Raw genomic sequence first — 22,287 nt, forward strand, 5'->3', positions numbered from 1 at the left:
AGTCCTTAGCTCAGAGGAAGCTCCTGACCTGCTTGGCTTTGTCTCCAGAGGCCTTGTGCAGCCTCCCCTCAACCAGGCTAAACTGCTAGTGGCCATGTCTTCCTGGCTTTCAGTGAGCACCATGACCTTGAAGGGTATCTAGCAGTCCTGGAGAAGCTGGGACCCTTGTTACATACTTCCTTGTGAGAGAGGGAGGGAGGATGCATGCTCCAAAGAGGAAATAAAGGTAGCTTTAGGCAAGGGAGTTAACTTTGCTGTGGATTCATGTTCTTATGTGTCATGTGAGGGTAGCACTGGCATGAGAAATTGTGAAAAATCATGAGAGAAATTTTGAAGGTCTTTAGGACAGTACCTGGAACACAGGGACATTCTGCAATCCTACCTGTAGCTAATATGGATGGAAGGAAGGCTGGCTATGGATCAGAGCTGATTCAAAGGATTTCATGTATGTGTTAGGTTTTTTTCCCATTTGCTATGATGAAACACCCTTAAGAGAGAGAGGAGTTATTTTGGCTCGGGGTTTGAGGCCTGGTCCATTGTGGTGGAAAAGTCAGTGTCGGGAGACAAGGGCCACTGGCCACCTTGTGTCTGCAAGGATGAAACAGGTTAGTGAACTGCCAGCTTGCTTTCTTTATATTCAGTCTAGGACCCCAGCCTGTGGAACAGTTTTGCTCATAGTAAGTGGATCTCCTCACCACAATTAACCTAGTCGAGATAATCTCTCACAGGCAAATCCAGACGCAAACCTAATCTAGACAACCCCTCACTAGTGTGCCCAGAGGCTGGTCTCCTAGATGCTTCTAGATCGTAACAATTTGACAATAAGTATTAAACATTACAAATGTGCCTGTGCATTGCTTTTAAATCTTACCATCGTAGCTATTATTGTCCTCACTTTACAGACAAACCAGGAAAGAGAGTAGATGAGAGGGCATCATCCAGAATTGCAGGGCTCAGTGGAAAAGCCAGGAATCGAGCCTGAAATCTGGCTCCAAAGTATACAGCTATAACAATAACAGAACTAACTGCCTCTAATAACAAGATGGTGACATTGTCATCCAAGCCCCAGGGCACTTAGCAGCCTGTCCATCTGTTTGACTCTTTCTTTCATCGCGGTTGGAGTTGTAAAGCTCCTGGGTTTCTGTAGAGGACATGGTTTCCATACCCAAGGGATGTACAGTTCGGTGGGAAACCAAAGCAACGTCAAATAAAAGAATGCAAGCACAGCAGGAGTTACAAATGATCCGCAGAGCCCCATGACCATATATGTAGCCGAGGGTTTTACCATCGTGCCCCCCGTTCCCAAAATAACAATTCTGAGACTTAATTAATTATGAATAAATTCTTAGGCCTTAAGCATTTTCTCGTTTCCTAACTAGCTCATAATTTAGATAATGTTTGTGCTAAGTCCTGCCACTGCCACATGGTTGGTTACCTCTCCTCAGTTTCATACAATGTCTCCTCAGAGTTCTGGGTGAATCTCCTCCAGCACCTCACTGTATCCCAGAATCTCCTTTCCCTACTGAAATGCCCTCCTCCTATTTCCTGCCTAAGCTAATAGACCATCAGCTTTTTTATTGGCAGGCGATGCTTCCACACAGAACACAGAAGATTATCCTTACACATATATGTGAGTATGGGTAGAGAAGGGGCCATTCCACTGGAGTTGACAGTTATAAGAATGTTTAGGGGAAGGAGCTAGGAATTTAGTAGGGGCCATAGTTAAAGCCCAGAAGGAAATGGCAGGTGGAAACTATGTAGGGCTGGACATAAAGGCAGAGCCTTTAACTGGAGATCCAGGGCTGGGAGACTGAGACTTTGCCAGTGTGATGGGAGAAAGGAGTCCACGGAACACTGGTCGCTATAACACATGTGACTAACCACAGTTTACTTAGAAAACACAACCTAACACATGGATTAGGAGCTGAGGAGAGACCACAAGAGCCTGCAGCTGAAGGGTTTCAGGGACTTGTATCCTGAGCACACAACAGCTCTGCTACAGGGAGGTCAGTTCTTGCTTGAAAGGATTGGGCTGATCGCCTGACTCTCCCAAATGCAAGGTAGGTTAGAACACCCGTCTCTCTTACCACCTGAGCCTTGTAGGTCAGAGTAGGAAGTAGACTTAATTTTTTTAAGGTATCTACAAAATCAAAGTTGCCTTGTTAATGGTCCTCTGCCCATCAGATGCCGGAGAATTCTTCTGGAAAGACAGGAAGAGAAGGGCAACCTTCAAAGAAGCAGGTCTAACTGGATCTTCCTTGCATGGGGCACTTAACTAGAGCAGCCCTGTCACCTCAGAATTATCTGTAAATGGCTCTAAGCCAGGCAGGTGCTAAGCCCAGGGCATGGGCACAGAGAGGAGCTGTGGGTGTGGGAGAGAATGGTTCCATTTCTGCAGCAGGGAACCACACCTCACAGCTCAGCCCTTATCTCTGGGTTTGCCTTTTACTGGCCATAGGCTTTTCTAGAAGGGTAAGGATCAAATTTAGAAAAAGAACCTCATTTCCCTTTTCTAATTTCAGTGAAAACATTTGGAAATGACTTTTCTGCAAAATTGCACACAAATTAGACCACAAAAATCTCACTCAACATGTCCCCGGGCTTAATTTCACTGGGAACAGTTCAGCTGTGCTGACCTGCTGTTAAGTTGCTTCCTTAGGGAAATCTTTTCCACATTTAAACTCCAATTCCAGAACCTTGGCTCCCCCAGAAATAGGGGGCTCTGTCTCAGAGCAGCCAAGGGAATGTGCAGCAGGACAGAGAGGACTAGAGTGGGCTATCCAGGGGGACAGAGCATGGGGCACATGTGTCCATGCCAACTCGAGAAGGAACCTTGTAACAACTCCCCTATTCTGATAAAAGGTCCCCAAAACAGGGAATTAACCTGGTAACAAATCTCTCCTTGCGGGACTAAGTGGGGCACAGGTATCTAAATCATATCATTGGTCTTTGGGTAAAGTTCTGAAAGAAGGCATGTTTTCAGTTCATACTGAAAGCCTAGTGCCAAGCCATGTATGTGAAGTGTAGCGATTGGGGTGAGTTTGGGAGGATAGCAGGGCTTCTGTCTGCTAACTAGATGTAAAAGGCTGGGTGTGGGAGTGGGAGTAGAAAGAAAAGTGGGAATTAACGGCCTAAAATTAGATGCATTTATTTTCTAGAAACTGCAGAGACCCCAGAAATGTGTATAAAAATAAAGGGGAAAAATATTAGAGTCTGCTCTATATTTTAATATAAATACATGAATACAGACTGCTCTATATTTTAATATAGAAATATTAATAAGGCTGCTTATATTTTAATATAGAAATATAAATATAGCCATCTCTTTTTTGTTTTGCTTTGTTTTGTTTTTCGAGACAGGGTTTCTCTGTATAGCCCAGGCTGTCCTGAAACTCGATTTGTAGACCAGGCTGGCCTCAAAGTCAGAAATCCACCTGCCTCTACCTCCCAAGTGCTGGGATTAAAGGCATGCGCCACCACACCCGGCTAAATATAGACAACTCTTGGCCATCATATACTTGTCAGAGGCCCTGTCATCCTGAGGCTGTTTTAAAGATGTTTACGGGCTAGTGCTTGGGTGACCAGTTTGCCTAAGTTTACTGGACATCGTTTGCCATTAGCACTGAAAGACCCTAATCCTGGGAGATGAACAATGGTGAGCCACCTGTCCTGGTCATCCTAGCTGGCTCTCCAAGAGCTAGGGAATTGGGACTATGTTCGGGAGGCCTAGACAGACTTTGCCTGCCAAGATCACAGCCTTAGCCAACCTTGTCCTCCAACAAAGAAAGCAGGTCTCTCGAAACAGGCTCAAGAACTGAAACTTGGCTCTGATGATTTTTGTTCCAAAATTTCCAAAGGTCTCCGTGAAGCCACAATCAGGTTTCAGCTCAGGGACATGCAAGTTGACTAGACAGTGCCAACATCCTTTCTGTTGGTTTCCAGAAAGCACTTTCCAAAGAATGAATTCTGGTGTCTACTATTTTTCCTTACTAAGCTCTTGCAAATATTCCCACTTAAGAAATTAAGTGAATGTCTCTGTTTGCTGGCCACATGACAGTGTCTGTGCCTAATGTATTTGCTACTCCGTGTCTGAAACACTGGACTTTTTGCTCGCCTCTTTCTGATAAGCTCGTATTAGTAACATTAGTTACAAAATAAAACCAAGAAAGAAGAAAGGCATCATCTCTCCACAGCGTGCAGTGAATACAATCCCAACAAACCCCACTCCACCTGTCTGGAATCAGAGTCGGTGGGCTCAGGGCAGAGGGCTGGGGTGCTGCTACCCATTCCTAAGCAGGAATAAGAAATCCTTCGGGAAAACCAGAGCTACAAGAAGAGTACAAATACTGATTCCATTGAAAATCTGGACACCAGTCCTCAGAGAAGGAAGAGCTAACTTGGACAAGTCATAGAGCAATGAGTGGTCGGAGAACTGGCCTTGCTGGGAGGAACCCTCTGGGTTCAACACTAAGCCCAGAACAAACCAGTGTGTGAGAAGGGAGGGATCAGCTGATTAGGGAGTGAGCTGCTATGATCTTGACTCCACTGAGATGGGTGCCACCTTATCAGTTCCCAGGACAAGGTAGGTCCCCATGAGAACAGGTGGATTTCTCACACTGCGACCTACAAAGCCATCAGCCAGATCATCGGGGGTGCCTGAGGACTGCCACATGTTCTCCTTCTGCTGGGCCAGTACCTTGTCTCGTCACCCTACCTGGGAACTCTGGGTTCTGTTCTCTGTGGTAGCAGAGAGCCAGGAACATACCCACACACTACCATGCTGTGTGCAGGAGGATATTGATGGCCAGATATCAGGGCCAGTTTGATTGTTTGTCCAAAGTGGATAAAAATAGGTTCTAACAAGGAGGGCAGAGTGCAGACTGGAAATGCAGCTATGATTGCAACAGCAGGTCTCTGCTGAAGACACATACATGCTTTTGCATGATTACTTAACATTCTGAATTTCTTGACTTTTGAAATAACCAGTCTTTTTATTGAAAACACTGACTTTCCAGGCAGTCAGCCTGTGAGGCTTCACTGAAATGTCTGAGTGTGTTAAATTAATCCAGGAAGAAAGCGGTTTCGCTAGCAGAATATGCGGTCCACACAGGAAAGGCAACATATGGGAACACAGAACTTTCACAGTACGTAGATGTCATATGACAGATCCTTATACTGGTCAGCAAAAGTTTCACCCTCTCCCAAGTGGCCCATTTGGGTGTTTGTCTCAGACACCAGCATGGACCCTGGGGAGGAACAGCTCCACTGGGCAACCATAAACTGGCGCTGGGGCCAGCCTGGGTTTTCCCTCAATCTCTGAAGTATCTCAATCATAAACAGAACTAAATGGGACCTTGGAGACCATCCTGCCTGACCCCTTCTTAGAAGGAAACTGAAGCCTGGAGAGGTCAAGTGGCTTGCCCAAGATCAATAATACGAGCACTGCTTCATTTTCCTGGACCCGTGGGGTCTGTAGTAACTGTCTCTTTGACCACTTGAAATCCTATTGCAGGCATTGTTTTATGAGGAACAGCCCCACTGGGCCCAGTCAGCAATAAGTCTTTGGAGCTGTCTCAGGCTGCAGTTGCTTTATATAAACTATCCCTTTTATGGGAGTTGAAGCACAGTATGAAAAGAGTTTTTGTCTCATGTTGACCTTGTTTAGTCACATTAACTCGCACATCAGTTCCAGAACCCATTCCATTCTCTGAACATCTTCGGACACGCTGACAGTGTGAGGAGAGAGAGGCTGGGCTCACTCCAAAGGCCCTGCATCCAGTGGCTGCTTCTCCCAGCCTGGGCTCTTCATCTCTGATCAGAACTTGCAAACTGGAACCAGGGACACCGCCTGAGTCCAACCTCCGTATCTCTTTTCCAGAAAACGGGCAATGCTGTGAGAGCCATCGGGAGACTGTCCTCTATGGCAATGATCTCAGGGCTCAGTGGCAGGAAATCTTCAACAGGGTCACCAACCAGCCCAATCAATGCGGAGAAACTAGAGTCTGAAGGTAAGGCTTTTCCCAGGCACTCATGAGAGAGGAAGAGTTGCGGGTAGAGGAACATTTTCAAAATCTAGGGTTTAATATGCTCTACAGTGATAAATTCAGAAAGACTTTTGGGGTTTCCCTGACAACTATTAACTCTGGTAATTATTCTTTAATTGTTAACTATTTTCAGAGCAAAAGCTATTATTTGTTTGCTAGAACCAGATTATCGGCTTCTTTTGCCTAAATTTTGTAGAAGACTTAAGGAAGCCTTTATTAAGATCTTTCTTTTTTTTTTTTCTTTATTATAAAGGAGAAATTTTTGTATACTGATAGACAAGAATAAATAAAATAAAATCACATATGGTTATATAACATTTTAAAAATATCCTCCCAATTTCTGCTGCCTTATGTTTTTGTTTTAAAGAAAAATTAACTTGTACAGGGCAGATCCCATGACAGCATTTATACAGCTGAAATATGTGAAATCTGTGTGGCCTGGGCAGACTGGTCGGTAGGCCCCTCCTGGGACTGATGGGGCTCCTTGCCGCCACATGCAAAATGCTACCTTGGCCATCTCCGCGGCGAAGGCCTTGGCCTTTGGTATTTTAGACATACACGTGAAGACCCTCATCTTCTCGAGGCAGACACCCCTCATGCCCATTGTGAAGATGCTTCTGGTACCTCCGGGTAGGGAAGTGAGTCTAGAAGTGCTTTGTGCACAAGGTAGGGTCGTTGGCTGTTCCAGAGCATTCTCTCAGCTCCCAACAGTCTGCAGTGCCTCTGCTGCTCCTCCAAGTGAGCCAGAAATTGTCCGAAGGGACAGGAGGGGACGCAAAACCTCCTCCGGGGCTTGGTTTTTCCCTGGACTTATCCCACATCCTGGTCTGCAGCTGGGTACCTTGAAAGCTATATAGGTACGGAAAAGCCACTCTGGCCAGTTCCCGGTGTTGTGGAGCTTTCTCGGGAGCTGGTGATAGACCTGCCGCAACAGAAGGCCAGGCACCAAGATCAGAAAAGGAGTAGGTTCTGTCCTCACACCCTCAACCGAATCCTGAAGTCCGAGAAGTTCAGCCAAAAAATCCTTTTTCAAGATGACTTTCTTTTTCAGTGTGTCAGCATCAGGGAAGGGGGAGGCTGAGCAGTTCCCTGTTTTGGGCACAGTGCTCTCTGCTGCCAGAAACCATTTGGCAGCAGGCCAGTTCATCCCCAGGAGAAAGTCGTGCTATGATTCACTTCCCTAAGCTGCACTATTTGCTAAATTATAGAAACTTTAAGGGGGGGGGGGAGAGAGAGAGAGAGAGAGAGGGAGAGAGGGAGAGAGGGGGGAAGGGGAGGGAGGCAGGGAGGGACAGAAGGAAGGAAGGAAGGAAGGAAGGAAGGAAGGAAGGAAGGAAGGAAGGAAGGAAGGAAGGAAGGAAGGAAGGAAGGAAGGAACCTTTTAAACCCAGGGAGAGAGCAAGAAATGAAGAAACAACCTGGTCCCCTCTTGGTCTTCTAGACGATGTCTCCCAAGCTTTCCTCGAGGCTGTTGCTGAGGAAAAGCCCCATGCGAAGCCTTATTTCTCTAAGACCATCCGTGATCTGGAGGTCGTGGAGGGAAGCGCTGCTAGATTTGACTGCAAGATTGAAGGTAAGCTCTGGGCAGGTCTTCCCTTACTCCACATGGGAGTGGCTGCACATGGAAGCCTGGCTAAGAGGTCAAGCCTGTACTGCCTGAAGTGAGAGGAATAGCCAAACCCAGAGGGACACTGGTCCCCTTTACCTTTGATCCTAAAGGGCCAGTTTCTGTTCTCCCTACCTCCCGAGGCTAGTGCTGGTCAGTGACTTCTGCACAGGCCCAGTTGATACTTCATCTATTCATGTTAGCCTCTAGATCTCCATTAACAATGGACTCCCATGGAGCTCCCTAGCAATGGGACACATGTAATGGACTTTGCAAGCCACTGAGAACCCATACAGGCTGCCCATAAGAGGCTCTGGAAGGACGGTTGGCACAAAAGTCTTGTGACTGGAGCCAGCCAGCTCAAGAGGTTGTCAGCAGGCTGTGTGACCTTGGGTGGTGACCTAACGCTGCAGAGTGAAGGCCTCTCATTTGTTAAATGATGTCCAACATCTGGAGTGGCCCCAGGAGACCTGTGAAGTCACCTGTGTGATATGTGTGAAAGTAGAAACCTGATAACTCCTTAAAGAGGTTTTAGAGTGAAGACAAAGAAGGTAGGTTGTAAGGGTGAGGGAGAGCATGCGCAGGAGTGTACAGTGAGGCGAGCTGGGACACCCCACCCCACCCCCACCCCACCCCCACATACAGGGCCAAGCTCCCAGTCTGGGCTCTGCTCCTTCTGTAATCTCTTGTGTAGTGTCTCTGCTCCAAGGGGCGATGCAGTCACATAGTAGTGAGTGAGCAGAAAACAGAGACCTTGGGGGATCTTAGCATGGGACCCACGAAATGAGCAGAGCCGGGGACAGAAAGCCTTCTGTTCCAACGATTACAATATTCTAACAAGATAAGCACAGGATGGGAGAGGCCTCTCAAGCACAGCTTCAAGGCTGTGCTTACTTGAGCAAAACCAACAGAGCAAAGGGTTATTTCCCGTGGGACTCTGACCAAGTACAGCATTAAGCAGCCTCCCCAAAGTCACACAGCCCAGCATGGCAGCCAGAGTGAGCTGTCTGGTAGTTCTGTGACACTCCCCAGCACCAGGACTTTCAGGACCTTTTGAGTAAAGTAACTTCTAGAATTAGGAAGGGAAGGAAAGAACAATCTTTCTTCGCCTTTTTCTTTCTTTCTTTCTTTCTTTCTTTCTTTCTTTCTTTCTTTCTTTCTTTCTTTCTTTCTTTCTTTCTTTCTTAAGTGGATGGCTTTATAACAAAGAAACCGAGAGCAGCCCATCAGGAAAAGGTCTATCAAAGTGAGGGTGTGGCCCAGCAGGACATAGAGCTGTTGCCTGTGAGGCCCTGAGTCCAATCCCCTAGACCACACAAATCTCTATACACACAGACACTGCCTAGCGTGAGGGTTTTTGGGTTTGGGTTTTGTTTTGTTTGTTTGTTTGTTTGTTTGTTTGTTTGTTTGTTTTTGAGAAAGGTCTTGTTGACCTGCTTTGATCAGGCCTAGAGGTAGGAGAGCGATTAGGAATGGTGTGAGAACATTTAAGAGGGCAGCTTAAGGTGAGAGCATAAGAGGCAGCGCTCAAGCACAGCCTAGGAATGGGGATGGCAAAGCGGCAGAGGAACCCTCCGAGCAGAGGGGACATTGGACTTTTACAAGTTTTGTGGGGCTGGTGGGAAGTTCTGCACCCTGTCTGGTCTTGTCTGCGTGACTTCCATGCCTGAAGCCATTTACATAGGATCATCAGTTTCTCCTGCAGCTTCAAGGAGGAAGGGCTGCAAGGCCAAAGCACAGCACAACTTAACTTGGAGTGTGTGTGTGTGTGTGTGTGTAGCTGTGTGTGTGTGTGTGTGTGTGTGTATCTCTGTGTGTGTAGCTGTGTGTGTGTGTAGCTGTGTGTGTGTAGCTGTGTGTGTGTAGCTGTGTGTATAGCTCTGTGTGTGTGTATCTCTGTGTGTGTAGCTGTGTGTGTAGCTGTGTGTGTATGTGTGTGTATGTAGCTGTGTGTATAGCTGTGTGTGTGTATCTCTGTGTGTGTAGCTGTGTGTGTGTGTGTGTGTGTGTGTATCTCTGTTGGTGTAGCTGTGTGTGTGTGCATGAACATGTACTTGTCACTCAGACTGTCACTGCTCTCACTGGATCTCCTGAGGTTTTCGTCCTTTGAAATTTTGAATGTAGCATGACAGCGTGGTTATCATCTGTTGTGCTTTTTCTCTTTGAAATTATCTCCTTGGTATTTGCATAACTTCTGACTATAGCCCTGATGCAAAACCAAAGCATATGGATGCTGTTCTGATAAAAACAAAATTACACTTGAAAAGAATGTGAGAATTCTTGAGCTTTGTGTATAATTTTATATGCCAGGGGCTACAGTTTTGGGTTGTTTTTTTTTCCTCATCTAAAAATACCTCTACAAAATTTAGGAACAAGTCAGTTGTAATACATTACATATTTAAAGATACACATAAGCAAAACTGGTGGTGGATGTGCACACACACAATCCTAAAATATATAATACACATGTATTTATGTGCTTTTACTCCATATGTTTTTAACACCGATATATATAGAGACATGGCTAGACATAAGGGCAGCCAATGGGATCCATCCCTAGAGACAGACAAGCAGATTACCTGTTTAAGAATCAAACTAAGATAGGTTTTCACTCTCTCTTAGCAATATTGCCTACCAGGTCCTCTGACATTTTATACAGCCATTACCCGGTGTATGGAGTTAATATTTGCATACTATAAACTAATCTATTTTAGGTTTGCAAATGAACTCTTTTAACAAATTCATATCATACAACTATCACAACCTAATTTTAGAATTTGTGCAACTCTTAAAAAAGATCCCTTGTACCTGTTAAGCTTGGATGTGTTTAATTTCAAAATATTTCACTTTCATCAAGAAGATGTCTAGCCTTGGTTGTACAGTTAGAACCTGGACAATATTTCTGCAGTGCTCTACGTCATCTGACAGTGTGGCATTGTAAGAGTCATGAACAATTCATTGTGCATACCTGTAATCTCAGCACTCAAAAAGGCTGAGGCAGAGGGGTTGAAAGTTGGAAACTAACCTGGGCTTCATACCAAGACCCCATCTCAAACAAAAACAGACTTAGAATATTCTATTTGAGGTTTCTGAAACGAGTCTTAGCAACATATGTCCATAAATATGGAGATGCACCCTAGGAGCCAACCTCGTGTTTTAATCAACAGGGGTACCTTTAGAGCCTCTTGATTGAGTTCATAAGGATATTGGATGACCGGTTCTGTGCTGTGTGTCTCTCCCTGTGCTGCAGGATACCCAGACCCTGAGGTGGTCTGGTTCAAGGATGACCAATCAATCAGGGAGTCCCGCCACTTCCAAATAGACTACGACGAAGACGGCAACTGCTCGCTCATCATCAGCGACGTCTGTGGGGATGATGACGCCAAGTACACCTGCAAGGCTGTCAACAGCCTCGGAGAAGCCACCTGCACTGCCGAGCTCATCGTGGAGACCATGGAGGAAGGGGAAGGGGAGGAGGGGGGCGAGGAGGAGGAGGAGGAGTGAAGCCAAGCCAAACAGAAGCAGTTCCTAAGTCATTTTAAAAGGACCAATTCCTTAAAGCTCAAAAAACAAAAAACAAAAAAACAAAAAAAAACAAAAAAACCCAAGCTAGAAAGGGCACCTGGTGTGGTAGATGATCTAGTTAGGCTATTTGGAGGCTGATTCGTCAGGGACGGCGGCTGATGCCTGGGAGATATACTGATGGGCATTACTTTGAATTAGATAGCACCTTAAACACTAGTGCAGCTAGATTCCATTTGGGAGAGATCACCAGCAACTTGTCTAACTGATTTGATTTTAGAGAGAAAATAGCTAAAAGAAATACTCACTTAGAAAAGGTCAAACATTTCCCAGTTTAATGCATCCTGAAAAATAAAGTTGTCATCAGCCCCTTCCGCCCCCCCCCCCCCCAAGCCTCCTGCTGTAGCTCAACCCAGATCCCCTGGAGATAGAATGTCCAGCCCCCTCCCACCCAATCCAGAGAACCCGCCTTGTCCCATCCTGCGGTGTCTCATCCTGGAAGCGGTTGAGCCAAGCTGACTCAGGAGACACGTTGTCTTCCAACTCTACACTTTCAAGCTCTGCGTTGCTCTCCCCGCTCCAACTGCTGGGTTTCCTGGCTCTAATCCTGGCCTGAGTTACAGCAAGGAGGACATTTATCATGTTTCTTCCATCCTGAAACCAGGTTCCCTGGCTTGTGGATGACTCTGGCTGCCTTGGGGAGGAGGGTGCGGGAAGGGGGGTGTCTCCTCTCCTCTAAAATCCTTAGGAAACTAAACTTACTCCTCTGTGCAGGAGTCTGGCTGCTCCAGACATATGCATGAGAATTCATGAAGGAGAAAAAAATCCATGCTAATGAGCTTCCCCCCCCCCCTTCTACCAGGATTCCTATTTGTGCTGTTAACCAACTGTCAGCCTGCATGTGCGGTAGAGTCTTGCACCCAGGTAAAAAGCCCAGTTTGCTGAAGTGCTGGCTTTAGTTATTTATTGGGCACTATGAAACTGATGTCAGCGGGCGAGCAACTGTAGGACTCCGGGTGCTTTGGAATCTCCTTCTAGGCAGTCTGAGTTCAATCCATCTTCATTGGCAACACTCTTCAAAGAGCTTGTCCTGCCTTCTGGGGTCCCCCTTGATCTTTCTTCCTGAATGTGCATCACGCTTTGTAGCCCCCCCTCCAACCTAGACCTGCTCAGTACACTCAGACTTGCATCTTTAGCAGTTTGTTTGTTTGTTTTAAAAAAAAAAAAAAACTTTCTTTCACTTCATTGGCACTTAATTGTTTTTCCTTATAAAACTTTTTGGAGGTCAATTGTTTTTCCTTATAAAACTTTTTGGAGGTCATCAACAAAGACCATAAACTGATATCCTAGTGTGCTTCCTCTGTGTGTGCGTGTGCGTGTGTGTGTGTCTAACATTTCAAATACTTTTTTTTTCTTTTCCACTGTTTGTAAAGTGCAACAAATTAATGTCTTAAAGGTTGTTTTAATCGTTCCTTACAACCCGACCTTAAGCTACTTCTGTGCAGTCCCACACGGTGCCGACATTAGAGAGCTGACATTGCTTTGTCTTCTCAGCCTCCATCCTTCCTTAGCTGTTTGCTGCTGCATTGCCAGTTCTTCCCCTGTTTTGCTTCTCTTAAGCAGTTTCAATATCTTTCATTATAGTCACAATATTGCCACGGTTTATTATAATAAAGGGGTTTTAATTTGATTTAGAGCATTCAAAGTGTTTTTCATCACTTTGTGTTTATACTATAATCCTTGAGTGTATGTTGTGTGTATGTGTGCATGGGTGGTTATGCGTGTGTTCATAGGGTAATGCCTTCTTGGGACTGTGTTACTCTTCTCTCAGTTTATTATGCCATTCAAATGGTGGACGAGAACGCTATGACTGTAGTTAGCTCACAATTTTTAAATAAAGGATACCACAGTGCATGGTGTTTGTTCAATCTTTGTAGACGTCTCTCTCTCTTTTTTTCATTACTAATTGCAAAGTCTATGGATCCCTCTTGGTAATTACAGCCAGATTTTGTGCTGCATAATTATGAAGAATTGGCTTCTGGAGCTGGGGAGACATCTCAGCTGGTAAAGTGCTTGCAGCACAAGCACAAGGAACTGAATTTCGATCTTCAGCATCGATGTCAAAGACAGGCTCAGCAGTGTCACCCGGCATTGTGAAGGCAGAGATGGGAAGATTGCTGGTTAGCCAGCCTAAGTAATCAGCGAGCTCCAGGTTCAATAAGAAACTATCTTTTATGATTGATAGATTAGATAGATAGATAGATAGATAGATAGATAGATAGATAGATAGATAGATAGATAGAGCGAGCCAGGCAGTGGTGGTGCATGCCTTTAATCCCAATACTCGGGAGGCAGAGGCAGGCAGATTTCTTTTTTCTTTTTTGGATTTTTTCGAGACACGGTTTCTCTGTATAGCTGTGGCTGTCCTGGAACTCACTTTGTAGACCAGGCTGGCCTTGAATTCAGAAATCTGCCTGCCTCTGCCTCCCGAGTGCTGGGATTAAAGGTGTGCGCCACCACGCCCGGCTGGCAGGTGGATTTCTGAGTTTGAGGCCAGCCTGGTCTACAGAGTGAGTTCCAGGACATCCAGGGCTATACAGAGAAACCCTGTCTGGAAAAACAAAACAAAACAAAAAAAGATAGACAGACAAACAGGGACAAACAGACAGAGTGGAGAGCAATTGAATAGACAACAGACATCAACATCTAACTGACACATAAACATGCAAACACACACACACACACACACTCAAGAATTGGCTTATAGAGTTGTGCTTGACCTAGGGCCAAAATTAATTAAGATGGCTCTTGTTTATACCGGTGGCCTGTTTTATACAGTTAGTTCAAAGTCTCAAGTATCAGTTTAGTGTGCTACATTAGGAAGGATTTTGTATAGTTTCTATATAACTTTTGCTTGTTTGAGATTTTCACAGTAGGTCTTACCTGCATTCCGAGTTCTTTCACATTGCAGAATAGTCTTCATATTAGAGGTTATATAACCCTGTGAGTTTCTATTAGAGACCTCTGATAAGTTTTTACAAGACACCATTTGTCTCTATTAAACTAAGTTTTCCTCTTTCATGGGCCATAACTAAAGAAGGGGTTCACAAATGCAGTCATCTTGCTCAGTCACATTGCTGTCCGTTAGGCACACATCATGATCTCCAGTTAGGAGTTAAGTTGCTATAGGGCAGTGGTTTTTAACCTTCCTAATGCTATAAACCTTTAATACAGTCGCTCATGTGGTGACCCCCAACATAAAATCCCGACCCATGGAGCCGGGCGGTGGTGGTGCACGCCTTTAATCTCAGCACTTGGGAGGCAGAGGCAGGTGGATTTCTGAGTTCAAGGCCAGCCTGGTCTACAGAGTGAGTTCCAGGACATCCAGGGCTATACAGAGAAACCCTGTCTCAAAAACCAAAAAATAAAAAATCCAGACCCATGGGTTGAGAAACACTGGGCTAGGGCTTCTCTATAGTCTTGATTCTGGAGTGTGTTAGCAAAAAGATAGTCTCAAATTAAGTTCATCAGACATTTATTATCAAATAATCATACTGTCAGCCAGATATGGTACATGAGTTTGAGGGCAGTCATCCCAGCCAGCCCTGTCTCATAAACAAACTCTAGAAAGTATCTTGTATGTTCACTAAAGGCAAATCCTTTAAAGGATTTAGCCTCTCAGTCAGTCAAGTGGAACAATTCTCCTCATGGACTAGTCCCATGTTCTATTCCTAAAAGGTGCTGAACAGGTCAGCTTAGGAACTTTGGGAGGGTCATGAAACACTTGGGAAGGGAGAGGCTAATTAGCATTTCTCAGACAACAGCGCAGAACCGACCTGTGGGTGGGGACACATTCCACAGGATAGACAGTTGCCCACCTTCAGACAAGGGAAGTCCTTGTCACCTCATTCCCTAAAGACCAATCAGTTTAAAGAGTTCATTGTTCCTCCAATCATATTGTGCCTAGTTGCTGCCCCTGGAAACCATATAAAATCTCACCAAATGATTGCTGGGGGTCGCCGCCTCTCCTTCGGGTCTCCCCAGTGCACTGGAATAATAAATTCCTCTTGCTTTTTGCATCGATCCCAGTTCCACGTGGTTCACTCTGGGGGTCCCCAGTAAGCTAAGGCTCCCTGGAATCTTACAGCGCTACTTGCTATAATTGGTAGCTTGTACCTCAGTTTCACTATCTAGTAAATTGACATAATAACTCCTCATTCTTAGGTTGATATCAAGAGTAACCGAGTTCAGGCATAGTCAGTCCCTGGGTCTGTGAAAGCCCCTACCTGGCACACAGGTACTGAGTTTATGCCAGAAACTCTCTCCACCCCTAGGGAACTGATTGTATACCTGCGGAAACAAAATGAATATTTGAAAAAGTTATTAGCTACAAAAAAAAAAACCAGAAAGATTATATATATTCTGCTCCAAGGAAGGCTCTTTTGACCTTAAAATTTTTTTTTTTTTTTTGGTTTTTTTTTTTTTTTTTTTTTTTTTTTGGTTTTTTTGAGACAGGGTTTCTCTGTGTAGCTCTGGCTGTCCTGGCACTCACTTTGTAGACCAGGCTGGCCTCGAACTCAGAAATCCGCCTGCCTCTGCCTCCCGAGTGCTGGGATTAAAGGCGTGCGCCACCACGCCCGGCTAAAATTCTTAAAGAAGAATCATTGACATTACCTTTTGGGCTGGCTGGTTTTATGACACAAGCTAGAGTCATCAGAGAGGAGGGAGCCTCTGTTGAGGGAAATTCCATACAATCCTACTGTAGGCAAGCCTAGAGAGCATTTTCCTAATTAGTGACTGACCGAAGAACAGCCCAGCCCATTGTGAGTGGTGCACCCCTGGGTCTTGCGCATGCCGGACTGGCTAGCAAGAACGACGCTGCAACAGGATCCTTCTGCACTTGTTTATTGGGAGAGCTTGATTGCAGAGGCAAAGAGACCCCGAGCCCAGAACTGGTGCTGCTTATATAGGCCTAGGAGAGGCGTGTCTCACACCCGGATTGGTTATGCATTATACCTCATTTGCATGTTCCTCATCTGATTGGTTACTCTCTCTCAGTATCTCACAGAACCTCATTAACATACCTCATTTGCATGTCTCACATCTGATTGGTTATTCTCTCTGTACCTTACAGAACCTCATTATCATACCTCATTTGCATGTCTCACATCTGATTGGTTAACTCTCTTAGTACTTTGCAGAGCCTCATTAACATGCCCGGACCAGGCAGTGTTTTGGTGAAAAAACTTTACTGCATAAGTACGCATTGGTTGTTTGCCCAAACTTATGCTATGCATAGAGGCCAGCAGTAGCCTGCGCCACCCTGCAATGGCACATGTGACTTCCCACACCTGGGCAGGTGGTTCTGAGTTCTAAGAGAAAGCAGACTAACCTAGCCAGTGAGCAGCACTCCTCCATGGCTTCTGATCCTGTCTCAAGGTTGTTGCCCTGCTTGGATTCCTGCCCTCACTGCTTTCAATGGTGAACTGTTACATGGAATTGTAAGCTAAATAAAACTTTCCTTCCCCAAATTGCTTTTGGTTATGATGTTTCACCAGAGCAATAGTAACCCTAACTAAGACACCTGTGCAGCTGTATAAAAAAATAACCGACGGGGGTAATGTTGCTACAACTACCCTATTAAAGAAAAGTTTAACTTCCAGTCTCAAAGCACTGCTTCTCACCACTGAAGGATGAGAGCTCAGCTGACCTTCTTAGGCTTCCTTCCAATCAGTAGTTTTCTCAGCTTGACTTTAGTCATAGTTAACCTTTATCCCCCCAAATTCCCTGTTTTAGTTGCTTATTTACAAAAGTAAATCCACATTCATTTGCTTCTGTCTGCATTTTAACCACAGAGCAAATAGGTTGCTATGCAGAGGGAAAGGCTAAATACATACCATTGTTGTCTAGAAAGCTCAAAACAGAGACTTCTATTTTGGGGGGCACTGGAAGATGAAAAGTGTCAGAAATAGGAAGTCACCAGAGTAAGGAGAAAGCCAGACATGAGCTGCTAAATATAAGCAATTATTCTATACTTCTCAGAACCTCCATAGAGCAGATCATAAATGGACACAATTTTTTTAAAGCTGTAATCCCTTGGGATGAAATCTATCAGAAGTCTGGAAGGTGAGAGTAACTTTCAGCAGAGAAAAAAGCCATGCTAACAAAAAAAAGCAAGTTCATCAAACATTTGCACCCATTCTCAACTCTCCCAAGCCAGGGAAGTATTTGTCACAAAGGGCTAAGAGGCTGGTGTGGACATGAGAGGGAAACTCCAGGGAATGGAAGATCAAACAGAGGACTTCAAAGCCAAAGCCAAAATTCCAATGAGAAGATCAAAGCAGAGGAAGGGGTTTCTGAGAGTTAGGCCAGCCATGCTGGAGAGCCCAGTGAGACAACTCAAACACTCCAGGAGCATCCATGTGGAAGACAGAGAAGATCTTTGCCCTGGGGAGATGACAGTTGCTTGGTGATGGCATTTTTTTTAAAGATCTAATTTTTATTTATATGAGTACACTGTAGCTGTCTTCAGACACACCAGAAGAGTATATTGAATCCCATTACAGATGGTTGTGAGCCACCATGTGGCTGCTGGGAAATGAACTCAGGATCTTTGCAAGAGCAGTCAGTGCTCTTAACCACTAAGCCATCTCTCCAGCCCTGGTGATGGAATTTTTAAGACATGGTGACTTCCGTAACTTGGTTGTTCCAGGGCCCGCATCATTAGGTGTCCGTGACAACAGATGACTGTCCTACTCATTTTTGTTTTGTTTTGTTTTTTGTTTGTTTGTTTGTTTGTTTGTTTTTCAAGACAGGGTCTCTCTGTGTAGCCCTGGCTGTCCTGGAACTCACTCTGTAGACCAGGCTGGCCTTGAACTCAGAAATCTGCCTGCCTCTGCCTCCCAAGAGCTGGGATTAAAGGCATGGGCCACCATGCCCAGCTCTGTCCTACTCATTTACCTAGAGCAGAGGCTGTTGACCTCCAACTACCCTAACTTGCTGTCTTAACCACAATCTTCATTATCCCTGGAAAGTGAGTGGATGAATGAACACACATCTGTTCTCGGTGAGTTCCATGTACACCAAGAGTCAATAGGTTTGTCATAGACTTCTTAATGCCATTTATACAGGACATTGTAGTTACATAATTTAATTATTACATAAAGCCACAACTGTAGTGCAGAGGAGAGCGGCTGTTTCTATGGGAGCTAAACCAAGAGTACTACTCATGCCTAGCACAGGAGCATCCAGGGCAAGGGCACAAAAGGCCACAGGAGCGAAGAAGAAGGCAGTGATGGTTGTTTAATGAAAATAAGAGGTTATTGGTTTGGACTAAGTTCCAGCACTGGTCCCACAGGCCAAGCTGGAGTCATTCACCCTAACATCTTAGTCAACTATACTTTAACAAATCAATTTAACTGAGAAATCGAACTGAGGATATAGCCCCAGGGCAGAACACTTACCTAACTGGCAAGGTTTGAGTTCAAACACCAGCACAGTTAATTAATTGATTAATTAAAATGGACCTACAGGAAGCTGGTATTAAACAATCCATTATTTTTTATTGCTTATTCTTCCTCTTCCTGATTTTTTTTAAAGTAACTTTTTGCTTTTGTTCTTAACTTTCTTCAGCCTTTTTACATCTATAAGATCAGTCACCTCTGCCCAGCATTGCTCAACTCTGGACTTAAAGGTAAAGCCAGTGGAGATGCATATATAACATTGTATATGTATTAATTCATGTATATGTGTCTGTACACATGTGTGGAGACCAGAGCTGAAATCATGTGTCTCCTCCAAATTGCTCTTCACCTTGTTTTTCAAGCAGAAGGGGGTCACAGAATCTAGTGTTCTCTGATTGGCCAGACTTGTTGGCCAGCAAGCTCCTGACCTCCTCCTGTCTCCACCTCCCCAGAACTAGGACTATAACTGCCCATTACCACATCTTGCTTTTTATGTGGGCGGTGGGAATCCAAACTCAGGTCCTCTTGACTATAGAACAAGCATTTTCTGACTGAGCCATCTCTCTAGCTCCCTAAGTTGTAGTGTTCAATTGTTAACAAAATTGCAGAATAGGCAAGCTGGAAATTAATATAAAATGTCTACTCTGTTGTTGTCTATAGAGGGGGAAAAAACACTTCAGAAAGAAAAGTGATTGCGAACACAGAATTACAAGAACAGTGAAACCGGATACCTCTATCTCTTGCTAACAGGGCACACAGCTGTCCCTTTCCTAACTGTGGCAGAAAAGAAGATGTAGAAGGGCTGTGGCCTGGCCGACAAGAGGCTTGCTGAAGGGACAAAGGGACCATAGAGAAATCATGGGATCTGGGGGAAAGGTGGCATACTGAACCTTGAACTCTAGCCCCCTCCCACTAGGTGCCTGCCAAGACTCTGACTGCCGGGCAGGACTTGGATACAAAATGAGAACATGGGGCCCTTGGTTTTTGTTTGTTTTGTTTTAGAATCTCAAGAAAGAGGGAAGAGGAGATAGCGCAGTCAGGAAAAGGCTTGCTTTACAAGCATGAGAAGTTAAGTTCAATTCCAGAACCCACATCTAAAAAGTCAAGTGTAGAACCCAGGAGAATTGTCATCAGCTCAGCTGTGGCCCTGTATGCAACCATCCCACGTAGCCAAGCAAGACAAGCCCATTACTGCACAGGAGCAAGACTACTGCTTGTTATGCACTGCAATGTTTCTACTGTTGCAAACAGATTTCCACTCTTAAGAAAAAAAAGCATACTAGTTGAATTGGGTAAAAACTTGTAATATTTTTCTATCATTTCCCCTCAGTACATAACTATTAAACCAGTATATTTTCGTATTAGAGTCTGGTAGTATGCTTGATTTTTAAGATTACTATTGGGGCCAGGCGTGGTGGCGCACGCCTTTAATCCCAGCACTCAGGAGGCAGAGGCAGGCAGATTTCTGAGTTCGAGGCCAACCTGGTCTACAAAGTGAGTTCCAGGACAGCCAGGGCTATACAGAGAAACCCTGTCCCGAAAAACAAAAAACAAAAACAACAAAAGATTACTATTGGGGTTGCTAACTTTCATTTTACATTTTATCTTTTAGAATAAATCATTAAATGAATTCTAGCTGGAGATTATTAGAATAGGATTTCCAACATCTCCTGAAATGACCCTAAGCATACTTCTACCGTTTTCTACTATGTATTCATAAAATGTAGCAATGGCTGCATGATGATTACAAAATCAAACTAACAAGCAACTTTGAAAAAATGTTGTTGATGCTCTATAGCTGCAGTTCTCAGCCTGTGGGTCACAACACCTTTCACAGGGATCCAATGACCCTTTTACAGGGATTGCCTAAGACCATCAGAAGACACAGATATTCACATTAAGATTAATAACAGTAGCAAAGCTATATGTTATAAAATAGCAACAAAAATAATTTTATGGTTGGGAGTCACCACAATGTGAGGAGCTATATTAAAGGGTGGAAGTGTTAGGAAGGTTGAGAACCACTGCTCTATGCCTAACAGTATCAAACAGACATCTCATTAGTATGGAGATTTCCTTCTACCTTTGATGAATGGTAAAATTATCAGTATTCCAAAGCTACTGTGCTGCAAAATATGGTTCCTCCTGGATACAGTCTAAGACAGCAAACATAAATACTCCTTCCTTCCTGGAGACTTACACATCTTCCAAGAAAAAAAAAAAGTTAAGAGAAGGAAAAAAAAGGTAATCCCCTCTCTTATCTTTAGCTAGAAGCATGGACAAAAGCTATATTTAAAATGTGTCGTTTCTCTCCTGTAACACACCCTACTTGTGTGTGTATGTGTGGGAGTTGGGAGACTTTTCTGTGCTGCTGCTAAATATTCGTTTTAAAAACAACTTAAGGGCCGGGCGTGGTAGCGCACGCCTTTAATCCCAGCACTCGGGAGACAGAGGCAGGTGGATTTCTGAGTTCGAGGCCAGCCTGGTCTACAAAGTGAGTGCCAGGACAGCCAGGGCTACACAGAGAAACCCTGTCTCGAAACCCCCCCCCCCCAAAAAAAAAAGAAAAAGAAAAAAAAATGAGTTAAGGGAGGAGTTTCTTGGTTTATGGTTACAGAGAGACACAGTCTATCAGGACTGGGAAGACATGGCAGCAGGCAGAGAAGGCATGGAAGTAGGACTGAAGGCCGGCCATACCATGTCCACACTCAGGAAGCAGAGAGTAAACAGGAAGTGGAGTTGAGGTATAAAACCTCAAGGCCGACTTCCAGTCACTCACTTCCTCCAGCAAAGCTCTACCTCCTCAAGAGCCCATAACTTTCCCAAACAGCTGGGAACTGAGTGTTCAAACACTCGAGTCAATGGGAAATATTTCATAGTTAAATCAACACAGTGTGCAGGTGACATCTGTCCAACCTATGTAGCACCCTGTGTAGATGGGACTTGAGAACCAACACAAGGCACTGCTTAGTTCCTGTTTTGTCTACAATAGTCTGTTGTTGTTCCTGACTCTTCTGCCTCTGCCCATACCATAATCTGACAAAATGCTGTTTTCATGTTAGGACATATGCCAGCTGGTCTTGGTGTGTCTTAGACTATTTTCTGTTGCTATAACAGAATAGCTCATTGGGTAATTTGTATAAAAGAAAGGAGTTTATTTGGTTTATGGTTCTGAATACCTTCTTGGAGGAAGAAGAAGGACAAGTAGTCACAATGTGGAAGAAAGCTGGGATTTCTTTGAAACCCCCTGCTCTTTGAAAGTGAACCCAGTTCTGCTGGAAAGTCAATAACCTCTCTTAAAGACCCACTACCAACACCGCTACTGGGACAATAAAATAGCTATGTGAGTTTCAGTGTGTGGGGGGGGGAGGGGGAGAGGGGAGCAAATCAGATTCAAATGTGACAAAGGACTAGCTCACTGGAGGTGTCGGGTGAAATTTGGAGTCAGCCCTGTGACCATTCCCCCTTCTTTCTAAGGTCTCAGAGAAGCTCGATCTGTAACTAAATGAGAATCTAAATGTTAGCTATCTTCATGGTTGACCAGGCAGCCCAAAACAGGTCATTGTAGCCCCTCTCCTGCTGATCTGATAGAAGGGATGCTGAGATCCGTACAAACCTAGCTCCCTGGATGGAAGATAGCTGCCTATCCCGA

At 44.7% G+C, this 22,287-nt stretch overlaps 1 protein-coding gene across 2 annotated transcripts in view; it reads left to right on the forward strand.

Annotated features, from left to right (window-relative positions):
• Mylk (myosin light chain kinase) overlaps nt 1-11,258 on the forward strand; it is a 252,091-nt gene extending 240,833 nt beyond the window's left edge. For both annotated transcript variants that reach the window (XM_029470833.2, XM_029470832.2), the window contains exons 30-32: nt 5,879-6,008; nt 7,486-7,617; nt 10,901-11,258. In XM_029470833.2, the coding sequence (XP_029326693.1) occupies nt 5,879-6,008; nt 7,486-7,617; nt 10,901-11,154 (516 nt within the window). In that variant the 3' untranslated portion in view covers nt 11,155-11,258. The remainder of the gene's footprint in view (nt 1-5,878; nt 6,009-7,485; nt 7,618-10,900) is intronic.
• The last annotated feature ends 11,029 nt before the right edge of the window (nt 11,259-22,287 follow it).

This window comes from Mus caroli, unplaced genomic scaffold (assembly GCF_978045245.1).
Source record: "Mus caroli unplaced genomic scaffold, Mus_caroli_1 scaffold_17, whole genome shotgun sequence".
Lineage (NCBI taxonomy): Eukaryota > Metazoa > Chordata > Mammalia > Rodentia > Muridae > Mus > Mus caroli.